This window comes from Phoxinus phoxinus, assembly GCF_949152265.1.
Source record: "Phoxinus phoxinus genome assembly, chromosome: 22".
NCBI classification, from domain to species: Eukaryota; Metazoa; Chordata; class Actinopteri; order Cypriniformes; family Leuciscidae; genus Phoxinus; species Phoxinus phoxinus.
In genome coordinates this window covers 7,868,866-7,887,084 of record NC_136897.1, presented here as the reverse complement: position 1 = coordinate 7,887,084, position 18,219 = coordinate 7,868,866, and the positions used below count along the sequence as shown (strand labels likewise).

General features: G+C 41.1%; 1 protein-coding gene across 2 annotated transcripts; it reads left to right on the top strand.

The window, feature by feature from the left end:
• The first annotated feature begins 508 nt into the window (after window positions 1-508).
• On the top strand, window positions 509-17,370 carry cdh27 (cadherin 27). Of its 2 annotated transcripts, none has more exons than XM_079598083.1 (16): window positions 509-663; window positions 1,626-1,742; window positions 2,062-2,211; window positions 2,296-2,440; window positions 3,579-3,742; window positions 4,809-4,940; window positions 5,192-5,374; window positions 5,832-6,127; window positions 6,504-6,646; window positions 6,873-7,100; window positions 13,514-13,735; window positions 13,970-14,097; window positions 14,229-14,324; window positions 14,466-14,501; window positions 14,611-14,697; window positions 14,815-17,370. In XM_079598083.1, the coding sequence occupies exons 1-16, from the start codon at window positions 631-633 to the stop codon at window positions 15,046-15,048; spliced, it is 2,394 nt and encodes a 797-aa protein (XP_079454209.1). In that variant the 5' UTR covers window positions 509-630; the 3' UTR covers window positions 15,049-17,370. The 2 variants fall into 2 exon arrangements, with proteins under 2 accessions (XP_079454209.1, XP_079454208.1); XM_079598082.1 differs by having other exon boundaries at window positions 14,460-14,501; window positions 14,815-16,583.
• The last annotated feature ends 849 nt before the right edge of the window (window positions 17,371-18,219 follow it).

The window sequence follows — 18,219 nt, the reverse complement described above, 5'->3', positions numbered from 1 at the left end:
TGGATGTGATTCGACTTCACTACAAAAATCGCATTTATTTTCTTTTGTTTTGAATAAAATATAACAAACTTTTGTAAAAAAAAAAAAAACTATATGCCATCAGGGTAAGAAATATCAGCTGAAGGTGTATTTTCTGAAATGTTATTTTGCACCATCTTACCTAAGTCTTTTTTAATTCTCAAATAATTTCTCAAATAATTTTATCTTGTCATAAGAATGTTTAGATATTTGTACTGGAAAGCAAATGATTAAACATGTTTCTCATCTATCTATCTATCTATCTATCTATCTATCTATCTATCTATCTATCTATCTATCTATCTATCTATCTATCTATCTATCTATCTATCTATCTATCTATCTATCTATCTATCTATCTATCTATCTATCTATCTATCTATCTATCTATCTATCCCCTATAGATTCATTATGTAATGTCTCTCTCTATAATGTCTACATGAGTATACTGCATAATGAGACTATGTAACTAACACTGCCCCAGGGTGTAGTTACCTGAGCTCTTCTGCTCTACGCAGGAATGACTGTGCTCTCAGTCCAAGCAGAAGCAGATCTGAGCGTACGAGTTCATGAGATACAGTGTTACTTCATTCTGCCTTAAATTATGAACTGATGGCCACAATGTTCAACTATTTGGTGCTTGTGGTAAGTACAGTTTGTCTTTCTGTCAGTAATACAATAGGTTAAGATCTTTAAATCAAAAATGTAGGTCTATGGCTTGCTTGGAATTTTTTTTTTTTTTTTTTTTTTTTACATTGTTTTGCAAAGGAAAGAAATAGTAAATGCTAAAGTGCTTTTGTTACAATTTTTAGCTCAACTGGCCCTTAAATTACTTACGTTGGTCTAACCTAATTCCAAATAAATAAATAAAATTAAAATGTTCTACATTTAATCAAAACCGTTGATTCATGTTACCTCATGAAGACTTTTCTATCTGTGTTTTTCCGTGAGTATTTGTTCCGATATTTTGATTCTTGGGACATTTTTAGTCTTGATTGTAATGAATAATCTGTGCAGGTGAGTGGAATGAATATTATTAGACATCGTATGACTGTGCTTTTATATGTGTATTCCTGAAACATTAGCCACTATCAAGGTGATTTTTCTTTCTGGGGGTCAGTTGAGAAAAACAGCAACAAAGGAGAGTCAAGTATAGGCTTTTCCAAACCTGTTTCACAACTTTGAATATTCTCATGTAAACATATACAGTACAAGCTCAAGGAGTTTCAAATTTACGCAAAAAATAACTAAAAAGACCCTGCCTTCATGACAGAAATGCCTAAAAATGATCTGAATGTCAATGATTGAAAGGCATTTTGAAACAAAGCTGTGGCATCATTATAACTTCATCTAATGGACTGCTTTTGCGAAACTAATTATCTTACCTTTTCGTTTAGCAGATGGATTGTTTTGGGGATACAAACCCATACACTACCCCCATCTTATAAATAATGGCATACCACGTTTCACTGCATATCACATTCTTATTCCCAAAATACATATTTTGTCTGTGATTTGATCATATGATCTGCTCTTGATCAATCTTGTTTTTGTCTGCTTGCATATAACTTGTTTAAAGCCATAACACACACTGTTTCTGTTGAAAGGGAATTATCTGTCTGTGTAGCACAGAACCTCTCAGACGCCATAAAAGATCATGGATTATAGACTCCTTTGACATTGTGGAGGAACACCCGGGGCCTTTCCCTTATGAATTGGGGCAGGTAAGCATCAATGCTCACAAATAATGTACTGCAGGTTTTAAATCATAAAATAATACAAAACATTTAAATTTGGGCTGGTATAGCCTTTTGGTTGCAGGGTCCAGACAAACTGCTATTTTATTTTTTATTTTCATACACTTACCAGTTATTTCTTAAGATTGAACTCAAGACTAAACTTAAAAAATCTCAAATTCTTGAAAATAAATCATGGTAAATAAGTTGTATTATGTAAAGCTGCTTTGAAACTATATGTATTCTACGCCACAAACAATGTTATAAAACTTGCCTCCCTGAGAAAATTCCTTTACTCAAATTCTAGATTAAACTGGACCGTAACTATTTAGTGGAGTTCATGCTTAAAGGCAAGGGTGTGGATGAAGACCCAAAGGGTGTCCTGTCCATTGATTCGAAAACAGGAGTCATTAAAGTCCATCGTAAAGTCGACTTTGAGCAGTACAGTGTTCTGATGGTAAGAGGAGTCCGATTTTTTTTTTTTTTTTTATCAGATCGTATATTATGAAGGTTTAAAACTCATTTCATTACCATTTCAAAGCTGACCTTTCAAGCAAAAAATGAGTCCAACTCGGCCATAGATACACAACTAGGCATGGAGGTCAACATACTGGACATCAATGACAACCCGCCGATGTTCAAGAGGAAAGTTTATAATGTCAATATAAGTGAAGCAGCAAAACAAGGTCAGTATCATTGCTTAACTGTAGCATTTTCATCAACTGTAATCATGAGTATTTTAGGTTTGATTTACTGCAACTTAATATGCGAATTCTATAGGCCTATGGCGGTTTTTTCAACAAACGACATGTTTGGTCTTGTTGACTTTTAGATGATATACTTAAAGGGTTCACCCAAAAATAAAAATTATGTCAGTAATTACTCATGTTGTTATTAGCATGTTGTTCCAACCCCGTAAGACTATCGTTCATCTTCGGAACACACATTAAGATATTTTTGATGGAATCTGACAGCTGGCCCACTCCTTCATAGGCTGCTAGCCCAGAATAGTTAGTAAAGACATCGTTAAAATAGTCCAAGTGACTACTTGGTGACTACAGTCACTTCAACCGTAAGTTTATCAAGCGACGAGAATACTATATTTGTTAGCTCATGTTGTAAACCTTATTGTAAAGTGTTACCGGGAACAGTGTATTATTTACTCACATACATGTCGTTACAAACCCTTATAACTCTCTTTCTTCTGTGGAATTTTAAACAAAATACTGGCTGCTCTTTTCTATACAACGAATGTGGATTTAAACTGCAAAAAGAACATCATGAAAGTATTATGAAGGTGGTCTATACGTACGACGTGTTTGCTATATTTCTTAAATTTTCCATGCCACACAAGCTTTGTGTGACAGTTTGAGTTGTTGTTCATCGACAATCTTAACATCCGCCCTTAGAGAAGTAAAGGGGTCCAATTTGTGAACAAATGCTTCTTGTGAGTCACATATTTTCAATTAATCGCTTGATCCACATTTCTGCATAAAACATTCTACTTCGGTTCTCAAGTTCCACTGACTAATTCAATTATCTAGTCACAACAGTTTACAGCTTATAAATGTGTATTTTTCACCGTAAACGTGAAACTTGCAGATGTTTATATCACTGTATTCAAATCAAATGCATGTCTTGCACCATTCTCTACTGTTTGAACTACATGAACACAATAACTTTGCATAATTTTTGAAACGTAATTCAGTCCATTTTAATTGTAATTGTTTGGATGAAACAAGTTGTAATAACATTTTAATTTCCAGGAGATCTATTCCATAAACAACGGAATTAAGTAATTTTCTTTATATTATCTGTTTGCAGGTAGTTTTGTTGTAGGTGTATTAGCAACTGATAAGGACGCACCGGGAAGTCTGAATTCCACCATTGATTACAAAATCATTTCCGTCACTCCAGCCACTAAAAATTCGGAATTCTATATCCAAGACAGTGGTGCAATATCGTTTAAAGGATGCTTTGATTATGAGGTAAAAAGCACAAAGGCGGCATAATTTGCAAGTACAGGGATGATTACTCAATGCATATAGTATTACTTTCTTGTTACTTGCACAGTGCATTCAGGTTATAGCATACTGGCCTATGGCATATTCATGCCTGTAAAACGTGTGTGTCAGGCTAACATTGGAACATTGTTGTAACAAGACATGAGCCATCTTGTTAGTGCCTGAGAAACCAACAGCCATCACAGTCCAGTCACAGTGTTAAAGTAACATGTGAAAACACGTCTTTAAAATACATTTACCAAGTGATTTAAAGTTAGCGTGTGAACTTTTTGAGTATATGAGAGTATAGAGTGATGCAGGTATGATGCCACTTTGTAGGCCAACCGGCAGTTAGCATTACATTGGTTCCCTCTACAAAAACCCTATAGGATTTCCCCATAAGATTTTGGATTATCGCTAAAAACAAGCTCTGTGGTCAATAAAAGTTTATGATACATCAAGATAATTTACTATAAATACTAAATAACTTTAATGAATTTTGAACCCTAAATGCAGGCTATAAACAAACTATACCACAGTCCTTCAAATTCAACGTCACCATCACTAAGCTTCCGACAACGGTTCCACTTTATTTCGATATTCCACTTTAGACATTCTACTAACTATAAGTAACTTTTCAACTACATGTCAACTATGTTGGGGGACCAACAAAATAAAGTGTTGGCAGATATTAAGCAGACAGTCTACTAATCCTCTAATGACAGTTAGTTGACATGTAGCTGCAAAGTTACTGATAGTTAGTATAATGTCTAAAGTGGACTATCGAAATAAAGTGTTACCGAGACAACTCATGTAACAGCTTCAAAAAAATAATGAGTGGGGTTAAACTGGTGTATTTTATGTCACAGAATAAAATGTGAAAGTGTCTTGAGCTTGTCTTCACCTTATTTTAGACATTTAACCATAAACCTATTTAAAAAACCATTGACTTCGGGATGATGGAACCCGAAATCCTAACTCCCTTCTGCGTTTTGGCCTACAAAGTGATATCATACCTGCACCACCCTACATAACAGGTTTTATTTTTCAGGTGGCTAATAAATACACTATAACAGTTGAAGCAAAGGACCGTGGAGAAGTTGTAAAGTTGTCAAGCACAGCAACCATAATTATCAATCTTCTGGATGGCAACAACCATATACCAGTTATCACAGGGCAAACGGTTAGTGTTAATCTGTCCAATATATAATATTTCAAATAATTGCATACGGTATACCATATAGTTACTCAGAAAAAAGTCACTTTTAAAATAGTAGTCAAAAAATAACCCTCACCCTGTTCCAAAACTGACTTTCCTTCTGCTGCAGGACACAAAAATATTAGTTGTCTGTACAGTGACTTTCATTTTATGAGCCAAAAAAAAAAAAAATGTGGGGAATTTTTTTATTCACTTTCATTTCCAAACTCATTCAGGGTTCAGGGAATGTAATGGAGGGGACAAATGGTACCTCCCCTCTCAAAATACACACAACTGATACTGACACGCGTCTCACTGGTGCATGGAGGGTCAGATACTCCATACAAGGGGACAAAGGTGGTTACTTCTCCATCCACACTGATCCAGAGACCAATGATGGAATCATCACAGTGATTAAGGTATGTTTACACACTATAAGCTACTCTGTAAATGTCATTCTAGTGTTCACGATCTCATCATCACAAAAATATATTTATTATTCAGGGATACTGAGTCATTTAGAGGTCATTAGTTGGGCAAGATGATCAACATTTGTAAGATTTGTGTCCCTGGAAAATTGTGATTATGACATTGCGTTATGGTGAATATCCAAGGTTTTTGTGTCTATTTGTTGCTGAGGGATTTGTAGATAAAATATAAATGTAAAATGATTTATCTTAATAACACTATTAATTTTAGAGGTTTAGGGTTATGCCGTTTAGTGTTGCTTTTGAGATGCATTTATTTTGAAAATGGAAATAATCATAAATCAAAATACTGTAAATTATTTCGTTTATTTTTTAGCACGCAACAAGCACATACCTGCTATATTGATATTATGTACATTATTTATTTATTTAAATTCTATGCATTCAGTCCCTAGACTTTGAAGAACAAAGAGAACATAAACTCACCATCTCTGTAGAGAATGAAGAGCCTTATTTCTCTTGTGAGGTGAAGGCTAAACCTATAGATGGCCTCTGGACTGTCATCACAAATCCATCAAAACCATCCTCTATTAATATTACCATAACAGTGGAAGATAAAAATGACCCTCCGTACTTCCTAGATCCAAACAGGAAAATAGTTATGGAAGAAAATGGTGTTATTGGAGCTTTTGCGGACAAAGTGACAGCAGTCGATCCTGACACTGGACGTCCTCACAAACTAGAGTATGTTTCTCATGTGTTCAATTTCATCAGAATCATTTTACTCCATCTGGACTCTAAAGCCACAGTTAAAAATGTGTGGATGTTGTTGCAGTCTATTACAAAGTGTCAAACCATATGGTATTTATTTAAAATAATAATAGTACAAAGAAGTTTGTTAGGTTTGAAATGATAAAACAATAGATATTGGTATGAATGTAATGAACTACACCTGTTTGAAAAGTAATTAAATAAAATTCTGTTCATTATTTTCTATCTAATATAATGTCATATACATTTTGACTGTGACTTAAATGTCTACAAGAGTCCAAAAACCTTTTGATGCCACTCTGGTGGATCCAGATATATGCTTGTTAAAATTATTTTTTCCTCCCATCAGGTATTCTATTGGGCAAGATCCTGCAGGTTGGTTCAGAGTAAACAAAACATCCGGGGAAATCTTTGTAAAAGAGACATTGGACAGAGAGTCAAGTCATGTGACCAACGGGACTTATACAGTCACTGTTCTAGTGACCGAGATGGGTAATACAATATGGTTGTTTTGTATTTGGCTTGCAAAAAACTGTGAAAACCAACATCTATTTTCCACACCATGTGTCCTATGTAGTGTCTTATTTAAACTGGAGTCTATCATAGTGTCTCAGGCCGAATGCAGACAACACCTACATAGTTTACTAAAACTGTTATCCGCTCTATATAAGTGTTATTTATTTTTTTCTCTCTTTCGAATTTCTGATTTCCACACCAGATGACCATCCTCGAATGACAGGCACTGCTACAATTCAGATCTACATCGAAGACAAGAACGATAATATCCCCTTGTTAAAGGAGAACGTGGTTTCTGTCTGTCAGTCTGATGAAGTGTCAAGTACAGAGATCACAGCATATGACCCTGATGGAGATCCGTACAGCGGACCATTCAGTTTTGAAGTAATTGGAGATCATAAGGGTGAATGGAGCTTTGACCCCAGCTATGGTAAATAAAATTGTTCCATTGCCACTTTCAACTCACTAGGTGATGATTGTTATCATATGGGGCCACAATCAGAGCGTCATCTCACGGCACGCTCCATTTAAAAGCAGGCGCGCTTGTTCCATGGCGGATTGCTATTATAACGGTGGATTTGCCAGGCGCACGCCAGGAGCGGTTCACAGCCGAGGAGACCAACGTTCTCGTCAGGGCCGTAAAAGACAGAGAAGTCACATTGTGGATTGGAGAAACCCACCCAAATTAGCTTCGGTTAAACAGGCGTATTGTTATGATGAGAGAGGACCCAAAAGCGAGATACGGCAAAAATAGTCTTTAACGTAAATTAGAAGCTGTCCACAAAATGTAAAACAAACAGAAAGTTCAGCAGAGTCCGTAGAAAACAGGAATAGCCGGCTGGCTCATAAACGAGAACAGAAATCTTCTCCTGGGACAGTGCAGCACAGGATGCAGCCAGAAAACAGAGAGAGAGTGGCGAGCCTTGGGTCTCACAAGTTGAGAGAGAAATCCAGTAGCTGGAAACAGGTGCTGTTCGGGATCTCGGAGACAGGCAGCTGATTAGAATACAGAGAACACTTAATAGCACAATAATCAATATACTGTCTTAGAATCGGCTCCAGTAAGTTCACGGACAGGACAGGACAAGACACGAGAGGTAAGCGAGATGCAATACGCATGTAGCATTGAATAATCTGACAATGAGACATGGAGGGTGAGAGCTAGAAGAAGCAGAAGCAATTAGAGGAAAAGAGGGAACAGGTGGAAGGAAATTAGCGCGGAGAATGTAGAGTGAAAACAGCTGAGGGTGATGAAAAGACGAGAGAGTGGGTGTGAGTGTGTAAGTGAACGTGTGTGTCTGTGTGTGTGTGTGACCACAAGAGGGAGACAGAGAAGGAGGAGAGAGCCAGGATCATGACAGTACCCCCCCCCCCAACGAGCGCCACCTGGCGCTCCCTAGGAAGGGGACTGGCGAGACCGGAGGAAATCCTCGATGAGCGAGGGGTCCAAGATGTCCCGGGAGGGAACCCAGCTTCTCTCCTCAGGACCATAACCCTCCCAGTCGACTAAATATTGGTGCCCACGACCCCGGCGGCGCATGTCCAGGATACGGCGGACCCTATAGACAGGAGAGCCCTCGGCACGAACGGGGGGACAAGAGGGACGAGAGGGGGCGTGAATAACGGGTTTAACACAGGACACATGGAAAACTGGGTGGACCGACGAAGATTGGGAGGAAGCCGAAGTCGGACCGCAACAGGACTAATGACTTTGATGATGCGGAACGGCCCGATGAAACGGGGAGCCAATTTACGAGACACGGACTGGAGAGGCAAATTGGTAGTGGAGAGCCACATCTTCTTACCACGGACGTAGCGAGGGCTCTTGACCCGACGTCTATTAGCCGCGATGCTCATGCGTTTTCTAGAACGACAAAGTGCCGACCTCACCCTCTTCCAAGTGCGTCTACAGCAGTCGATAAAGGCTTTAACGGATGGGCAATTGGAAACAGAATCTTGCAACGAAAATAGCGACGAAAATAACGGGTGTTTGGTAACCGAGGCAACAGTGGAAAGGCGAAAAACCTGTGGCAGAAGAAGGGAGGGAATTATGTGCGTATTCTGCCCATGCCAGTTGCTCAGACCAGGACACAGGATTACGATAGGCAAGACTGCGGAGCATGCGAGCGACAATTTGGTTGGCCCGTTCGGCCTGCCCGTTAGTCTGGGGGTGAAAACCCGACGAAAGACTGACAGAGGCCCCGATAAGACGACAAAACTCCTTCCAGAATAGCGAGGCGAACTGCGGACCCCTATCTGATACAACGTCGGTGGGCAAACCATGGAGCTTAAACACATGTTCTACCATGATTTGGGCGGTCTCTTTAGCAGAGGGGAGCTTGACGAGCGGAATGAAATGAGCGGATTTGGAAAAACGGTCGACTACGGTTAGGATGACGGTATTTCCAGCCGAAGAGGGAAGCCCGGTGACAAAATCAAGAGCGATGTGAGACCACGGACGGGTTGGCACGGGCAAAGGTCGAAGCAGACCGGCAGGAGGGGAATTTCTCGCTTTAGTCTGGGCGCAAATAACGCAAGAGGCGATGAAACGGTGCGTGTCACGTTCTAAAGTGGGCCACCAAAAGCGTTGGCGGATAGAAGCAAGCGAGCCCCGCACGCCGGGATGGGCAGCGAATTTGGAAGAATGTCCCCACTGCAGGACAGCTAGACGCACGGACCTGGGCACGAAGAGAAGGTCCCTAGGACAATTGTGCGGAGTAATGAATCGAGAGAGAGAACGTTTAAACAGCCTCTCGATTCCCCAAACAGTCGCTCCCACGACACGACGGGAGGGAACGATCGCCTCCTGGGTCGCGGTAGCGGCTGAGGAGTCGAAGAGACGGGAGAGCGCATCTGGTTTAACATTCTTTGAACCGGGGCGGTACGAAATCGAAAAGTCAAAGCGTGTAAAAAACAGAGTCCAGCGGGCTTGACGGGCGTTTAGTCTCTTAGCGGAACGAATATATTCTAAATTCCGGTGATCTGTCCACACGATAAAGGGAACGGAGGAACCCTCTAACCATTGCCGCCATTCACCTAAAGCCAAACGAATGGCGAGCAGTTCGCGATTGCCAACATCGTAGTTTCGTTCAGCAGGGGAGAGACGGTGAGAGAAAAACGCACAAGGGTGTACCTTTCCGTCAGCGGCGGAGCGCTGGGAGAGGATAGCCCCGACCCCCACCTCAGACGCGTCGACCTCGACGATATACTGTCTAGCGATATTGGGAGTGAGCAGGATAGGTGCGGAGGTAAAGAGGGTCTTTAGCTGATCAAAAGCTCCTTGAGCGGGTTCAACTTCTGACCATCTAAAGCTGGATTTGACTGAGGTTAGAGCAGTGAGCGGCGCAGCAACTTGACTAAAATTTCGAATGAACCAACGATAAAAATTAGCAAAGCCGAGAAAACGCTGAAGCGCGACACGAGAGTCGGGCACCGGCCAATCAGTGACTGCCCGGACCTTAACCGGGTCCATACTGATCCCCTCTGCAGAAATGACCGAACCTAAAAACGTAGTCGAGGACGCGTGAAACGAACACTTCTCCGCCTTTACATAGAGACGATTCTCTAATAACCGTTGAAGGACACGGCGAACGTGCTGGACATGAACTTGGAGAGAGGGAGAGAAAATCAAAATGTCGTCTAGATAGACAAAAACGAAGATGTTGAGCATGTCGCGAAGAACGTCATTGATAAGGGCTTGAAATACCGCGGGGGCGTTGACCAAACCGAAAGGAAGAACCTTATATTCAAAGTGCCCGAGGGGCTTGTTAAAGGCGGTCTTCCACTCGTCCCCCTCTTTAATACGAACTAAATGATAAGCATTACGGAGATCGAGTTTGGTAAAGATCTTTGCTCCCTGTAAAACCTCGAAAGCTGACGCCATCAGTGGCAAGGGGTAACGATTCTTGACAGTGATTTCGTTCAGCCCGCGATAGTCAATACAGGGACGTAAAGAGCCATCCTTTTTCTCAACAAAGAAGAAACCAGCCCCGGCAGGAGACGAAGAGGGGACAATGGTTCCAGCATTGAGAGACTCAGATAGATAATTCTCGAGCGCCTCGCGTTCAGGGGCTGATAACGAATATAATCTACCTCGCGGGGGCGTGGAACCCGGGAGTAGGTCGATACTACAATCGTACTGGCGGTGAGGGGGGAGAGAAGTGGCCCGGGAACGACTAAAAACCTCCCGCAGATCGTGATACTCCTCCGGAACTCCAGACAAATCACCTGGCTCTTCCTGAAAAACAGAGACAGAAGAGACGGGAGGAACAGCAGAGGTTAAACACTTAACATGACAAGACAATTTCCAGGACAAAATAGAGCCATTAGACCAGTCAATGTGGGGGTTATGTTGAACTAGCCAAGGATGACCAAGAACAACAGGGGTAAAGGGCGAATGGAAAATTAAAAAGGAAATAGTCTCTTTATGGTTTCCCGAAACGGTGAGAGTCAGAGAAACAGTCTCCTTCTGTACCCTAGGAAGGGAACTACCATCAAGAGCGAATAGAGGGGTGGAGTCTTTTAAGTCTATGAGGGGTATACCTTGCTCACGAGCCCACGCCTCGTCTGCGAAGTTTCCTTCCGCCCCGGAATCGACCAATGCCGTGCAGGTAACAGAAGAGACCGGCCAGCGAAGGAGCACGGGTAGAGTGGTACAGGATTTAGACGGAGAGATCCAGGAAGTTACGCTCGCCAGTAACCCTCCGCCTAATGACGAGCTCTGGCTTTTACCGGACAGTTCGAGACGAAGTGGCTAGCAGCAGCACAGTACATACAAAGACGGTTTGTGACTCGCCGCTCGCGCTCCTTGGAAGAGATGCGAAGCCCTCCGAGCTGCATTGGTTCTGGATCCATGTCGGAGGACTGAGGAGAAGAGGTGGCAGAGGGAGTAGAAAATAGAGCGGATTCCATGCTGCGGGCTCTGCGGCGCAAGTCAAACCGTTTCTCCACATGGATTGCCAGATCGATAAGGGCATCGAGATGAGGAGGCTGTTCACGTGCGAGGATCTCGTCCTTAAGGTCAGGATTAAGAGCCTCCAAAAAACGAGCAACCAGGGCTGGACCATTCCATCCGCAGGTAGTAGACAGGGTACGGAATTCTATAGAAAAATCAGCAACGGAACGTCTACCCTGCCCAAGTGTAGAGAGTTAGCGAGACGCCTCTTCACCGTGGGCTGATCGGTCGAAGACGCGGATCATCTCTTGTTTGAAGAGGGAAAAGTCGAAGACGCAAGCCACCTCAGCCTGCCAGTTGGCCGCACCCCACTCCCGAGCACGACCCGTGAGGAGAGAGATGACATAGGCCACCTTGCACGGTCCCTAGCGTAAGTTGAAGGCTGAAGGGAAAAAACAACCTCGCACTGGGTAAGGAAGGAGCGGCATTGAGCGGGCTCACCCGAGTAGACAGGAGGGTTGTTGATCCGTGGCTCAGGAGCATCGCGTAAATCAGAGGAGGAGGAAGACTCATGACGCAACTGATGAAAGCTCTGAGAGAGATCCGAGAACTGGACTGCCAGAGACTCAACAGCCTGTCTTGCGGAGGAGATATCCTCTTCGTGTTTGCCCAGTAAAGCGCCCTGCAGTTCGACGGCAGCTTGGAAAGGGTTGTCACTCGCTGGGTCCATGTTTGGTCAGATTATTCTGTTATGATGAGAGAGGACCCAAAAGCGAGATACGGCAAAAATAGTCTTTAATGTAAATTAGAAGCTGTCCACAAAATGTAAAACAAACAGAAAGTTCAGCGGAGTCCGTAGAAAACAGGAATAGCCGGCTGGCTCATAAACGAGAACAGAAATCTTCTCCTGGGACAGTGCAGCACAGGATGCAGCCAGAAAACTGAGAGAGAGTGGCGAGCCTTGGGTCTCACGAGTTGAGAGAGAAATCCAGTAGCTGGAAGCAGGTGCTGTTCGGGATCTCGGAGACAGGCAGCTGATTAGAATACAGAGAACACTTAATAGCACAATAATCAATATACTGTCTTAGAATCGGCTCCAGTAAGTTCACGGACAGGACAGGACAAGACACGAGAGGTAAGCGAGATGCAATACGCATGTAGCATTGAATAATCTGACAATGAGACAAGGAGGGTGAGAGCTAGAAGAAGCAGAAGCAATTAGAGGAAAAGAGGGAACAGGTGGAAGGAAATTAGCGCGGAGAATGTAGAGTGAAAACAGCTGAGGGTGATGAAAAGACGAGAGAGTGAGTGTGTAAGTGAACGTGTGTGTCTGTGGGTGTGTGACCACAAGAGGGAGACAGAGAAGGAGGAGAGAGCCAGGATCATGACACGTATAATAATTTGGGTAAATGTGTAAGCTAGATTTATTTTTTCACATCTTCATGGACACAACAATGATTTCCCTTGTGTATTAATATTTTTCCTTGTAATAATGTATGATTTGCAAGAATGAAAACTGCTGCGTTTGTGTAGATGAGAGAATCAAGGTGTATGCGTGTTGTGCACACGATACATTATGGCCAAGCAGGCGCCCTTAAAATACCATAAATAACACTCGCAACACACCACTGATTTTAGACTAGGTTTTTCCTGGTCAGTGGCGGAATTGTTTTCTGAAACTGCAAAATATCACCAGGGAACGTTTGCGCCGGAACACGCCTCCGCTTTTCACTGAACCACCCTAATTTACCGACGTGGGTCTGTGGAGGTAAAAGTCCGCTGTGCGTCGGGTGCAAAATAGGATTGATACATGCGTCGGTGTACAAAGTCAATTGCGCTGGGTGCAGATAGGGCCCATAGTGTTCTTAACATTTGGTTGGTCTTTTACTAAGCTCTGATGCCAAACCCTTAATCTTCACCTTTCATCTTTTGTTTACTTTGTCTTTAAGGTATCACAGTGCATTTGGTGAAGGATAAAAGCGTTCATGCCAGTCTGTACATACTGATTGTGAAAATCTCTGATAAGCAGGGCAAGTTTGTCCTCCAGAATCTCTCTGTAGCTGCATGTGATTGTGCTGTCTCACCAAACTGTCTGCTGCAGCGCAACACACAGAAAAAAGTAGGAAGTAGTGCGATAGGAATTACCATCTTTGCCGCGCTGATGATTTTGGGTAAGCACTTGTTTTTGGTAAATTCCCCATAAAAGTGATGAATAGACACAATTCTTATCCCGTGTTGACCTATTATTATTGGGGCAGGACATATTGAGGAACTTTTTAACAGCCTTTTAGCCTTTGGCACAACAAGGGTTTTGTAGTACTTGTGGGAGTGCACTAAGACTTCTAATATTTGATGTTTTTGTAAGAGAGTTAAATCTTGAATCTAAAAGTCCTTTTTCCTATTAGCATGCCTGTTGCTGTCCCTCACTTGCTCTTGTGGGACTGTGAATTTCGGGAATGTCCCAGACAAGGTAGACAATGGGACAAATGCCCTTCTGCCTTCTAACACTGAGACACCGGGCTCTGATTGTAAGGTAATATCTGACATTAAGATTTCTTATGATAAGCTAAACGAAGCTTTCCTTTTTTTATTTGGATTTTGGTTCATAAGTCAATTCTTCAAAGATAACAAATGACTGTTCATCTATTATTTACATTTATAAAGGTCCCGCCAATTCCATGGAAAAAACCACCGGTTGGCAACGTTATACCCCCTCGAAGTCTCCAAGTTCAAGTGGGATCAAGTTCAAATTCTATTGAGGTAATACAGCAGTGTTCGTTTACGAAATTATCACAGTAATTTAAAAAGGACTAATTTCAAAATAATTCATGTAATGATCCTTTCAAAAGTAAAAGTAGAAGTTCAATATATACTCTATTGTCTTCTGTACCTACGAAACAGATATGGAAACAAATACAGTGGAAAAAACGCTACCAGGTAAATCTTAAGCATTGTAACACATCTAAACTTGTTATTGTTCAGTAAAATAGTTATCTTGTGCAATCTTAAAATCAGTAATATACAGGGCTTTCCTTACACCCCTTAGGGTTCAACATTGATCAGGCGGAGCTCGCATAGAAGTCAGAGTGCCTATTTCATCAGCCGATCTACTCTTCAAAGCTTGCTTTCTCAGGTACTGTAAGTTCCAAAGTAGCCGATTCAGCTTCAATATTCCACAGACAAGGAACAGATCAATTCAACACTGACTAATTCATTCATTCATTGAACAAATTTATTTCTCAACTTTCAGAGGCTGCATTCAATACAGTTCCTAGAAAATGAGTTGCTTGATTACGAGCCTCATCTTTACGCCTTTGAGGACATCTCTGATAAATGTGAAGACCTTGACCCCATAGCCCTGCCCATTAATGAGTTTGATCCTGAGCTGTTCTCCGATCTTGGACCAGCATTTAAACATCTGGCTTCTATCTGTAACCCAGGGATGAGGGAAAAAACAGAAGTGATGAAGAATGGGACTAGATAGTCTAGAGACCAGGGGCTGGATTCACAAAACATTGTATGTATTATGAATGTATTGGGGTTGTTTCCAATTAACTGTTGTAATTAAGCATTAAAACATAACACAAGCGAAATATAATACATATTACTACCAGGGATGTGAACAAGTTTTCTGAAGTGACACCAATAATCGATAATATGAACAATGATCAATCCTGATTACAGAAAAAAAACAAATTTCACACGTGGACATGCCGCCACGTTTCAATGGATTTTACATGGGAACTGTTCCAAAACCACGTTTCACATATGCAAAATAGGAGTTTCACATGTGTTCAAAATGTGTTTTTTGACTTCTGAAATGTGTCACAATTCAGTAACGTTACAAAAACGAGTCAAATAATGTTATTAATTTTAAACATTTTCGGCAGCATTCAGCACACATGACACACACACAGATATAGGCTACAGGGTGCATAGAGATCGCAAAAAGGTCAAATCACGAATGCAACAGACCAATCCATCTTGAGACAGGCTCTTTAAGAAAATAACTATTTAAAATACACATCACATTAAAAACATGATGTTGAGTGCTTAGCTCCAGTCAAGGTGGTCACGATGAAACTAGTGTGCACCTTATTATGATTATTACAATAATCTGCAAGAACAGCAAACACTTTGGCCTTTGATTTTCATCAAGTTGATCAGCAAAATATGTTCTTAAGAAAATATTTGAAGATCTTTTTAAGCAGTGCCCTGAGGAATATTCTTATGAACTTTGTGGAATTTACCCTGAAGTTGGCATACAATGGAAGTTTTGATAGTCCTTCATTCCCTTTTGGGACATATCCAGGTTAAACATCTTCTAGATTCTCAAACAAGACCAAATGTAGGGTGGGACTTGATTGGATCTTTGTTGTTGCTATAGCTGTGATCTCATGTGAGTGGCAGGTTGTCATGTGCTCGTGCCAGTAAACAGTAGCCTGGCAAGCCAGACTTACATCAAGATGTTTAGTCTGGCAACTCTCCATAGACGCGGCTCAATCCGAGGGGCGGGATAAACGGTTGTCTCTCAAAATCCCTCTGCACGCAATAGGATAGCGCTACAACCAACCAGAGCAACGAAGAAGGTGACGTAGTCAGAGCGGCAAATATCCGGTCCAGCAAAACACCGAACACTTCTTCCTTTTTTAAGAATGACTTAAGTGCCGTTTTTTGCTCTTTTTTCTTAAAGAAAAACTTAACTCCAAGTGCCGTTCTTTGCTCTTTTCTTAAAGAAAAACTTAACTCCAAGTCCTCCAGAGTCGCGGCCAAAGCCGATTCGAAAGACCGCTGTTCTCCATCCGCAGCAGCCATTCTTTGTTTTCAAGTGGCAGCCGTCGCAACTCTGTCATCATATGTTAAGCCCGCCCCCGCCTACTCTATACACGATGTGATTGGCCTGACCCAATTTAGGTTTTTGCAGCTAGAAGGTCTATGGAGAGTTGCTAGACTGCCCTGGCTGCAAAATACATTTTGCTGCCGCTAGGGTGCGTCTAGATTTCTAGGCTAAGTAAACACCTCATCAAAGAAGAAATGTTGTTGCAAGAGGGAGGGGAAGTTTTTTTGATGAAAGATTATGATTATGAGGGATCTTTAATATTAAAAAAATATTGATGTGCACGGATAAATAATTAATAAGAAATAGGACAATTGCGGAAAATAAGAATTGTCTATTTTGATTTCATGGTGACATTTAAAAATTTAAAAAGTTCTTTCTTCAGAAGATTTTCGTGAATCAAGCCTCAGGAGGTTTACATTCTTATACAAGACATTATTTTGTCATTTTGAACAGAAGGGCTAGCCTATTTGTTTCAAAAGGGGGGGGGGGGGGGGGATAGATGGGGTCACTCATAGGTAAACTGGTCAATTTGATTGGGATTGGTATTATAATTAGCCTATTGTTTTCCACAATGGATTTTTTTTATGTCTGAAATAGTATTGTGTGATTGCATTGTTTATTTTGTAATTTCTATGAAAAATGGCAAATATTCTATATGCAAAAACAGACACTTGCCTAGGGTTTTCCATTTTTATAAAAGAATGTTGAGTGCATATTTTCCTAGCTGTACTGTTTTGTAAGATGATTGTACGCTAATTCTCAATCTTAACTATTTAAATGTCTTTTTTTATCTGTAAACATCAAAAAGTGGAAGGGAAAAAAATGGAATGGAATCGTCAAAAACAGTGACTTACCTGTAACATTGTATTGTTGCCTTTGACCCAGTGCTTAAGTGGAAAAAAATGGTGCCTTTTCTATACTTAAAGGGATTATTCACCCCAAAATAAAAATTCTGTCATTAATGTCATTTAATTTCGTTCATCTTCAGAACACGAAATAAGATATTTGTAATAAAATCTGAGCAATTTCTGTGCCTTCACTGACAGCTACGCAATTAGCAATCTGATGCTTAAAAAAAGTTTCTAAAGAGATCGTAAAACTAATCCATATGAATTGAGTTGTTTAGTCAAAATTTTCAGAGGAGACTTGATCGCTTTATAAGCTTACAAGATTGTAAGCTGTTTACACCTGGCCACTTCATGCGTTTTCTGTGATCGGATAGCTATCCGATCGTGAAGAGACCAGGTGTAATTCCCCTTTCGAAACGCATTCGAGACGGATTTAAATCTGAGGTGGTCTGGGCCGTATTCAACTGGACAAGTGTAAATGCATCTGGTTGTTGAAACCACATATGTAAATTGGACTCCTCCCAACAATGCTAAAAAATAAACGTGTGAGAGCGTGTTATAGGCTATATGTCATGTTGTAGTCAGATATGACGGTGCTACTGCAACAAGCATCAACGCAGATGAGAAGCTGAGCATTTATTCATCAAGCCAACGTGCAAACTATCTCAAATCAAAGTGAAAGTAAGTTGCAGACGCTTAACACACAATCATCTTCATTAAAAGAAAAGAAACAAAATGATCTTACCAGAGCTGTTGTCACTCTCTCTTATTGCTGTCTTTGATTTTGAAATTAGCTGATGATCAATAAAATGCAGCTCATAACTGTTGCTTTCGGGGACGTGAACTCCATTAAATCTGCATATAGCGCGGGAATTGAAGATCGGATATAAATCCGTTTTGCGAAAACACATTTATGTGACCAAGTGTAAATGGAATCGTTTTGATAAATCAGATATGAGAAGACGCA

Excerpts from the sequence above, each read along its gene's own strand:
- cdh27 (XM_079598082.1), top strand. The coding sequence starts at position 631 with ATGGCCACAATGTTCAACTATTTGGTGCTTGTG. Across the intron at positions 4,941-5,191 it reads CAGTTATCACAGGGCAAACG|GGTTCAGGGAATGTAATGGA; the intron begins GTTAGTGTTAAT and ends AAACTCATTCAG. Across the intron at positions 5,375-5,831 it reads GAATCATCACAGTGATTAAG|TCCCTAGACTTTGAAGAACA; the intron begins GTATGTTTACAC and ends CTATGCATTCAG.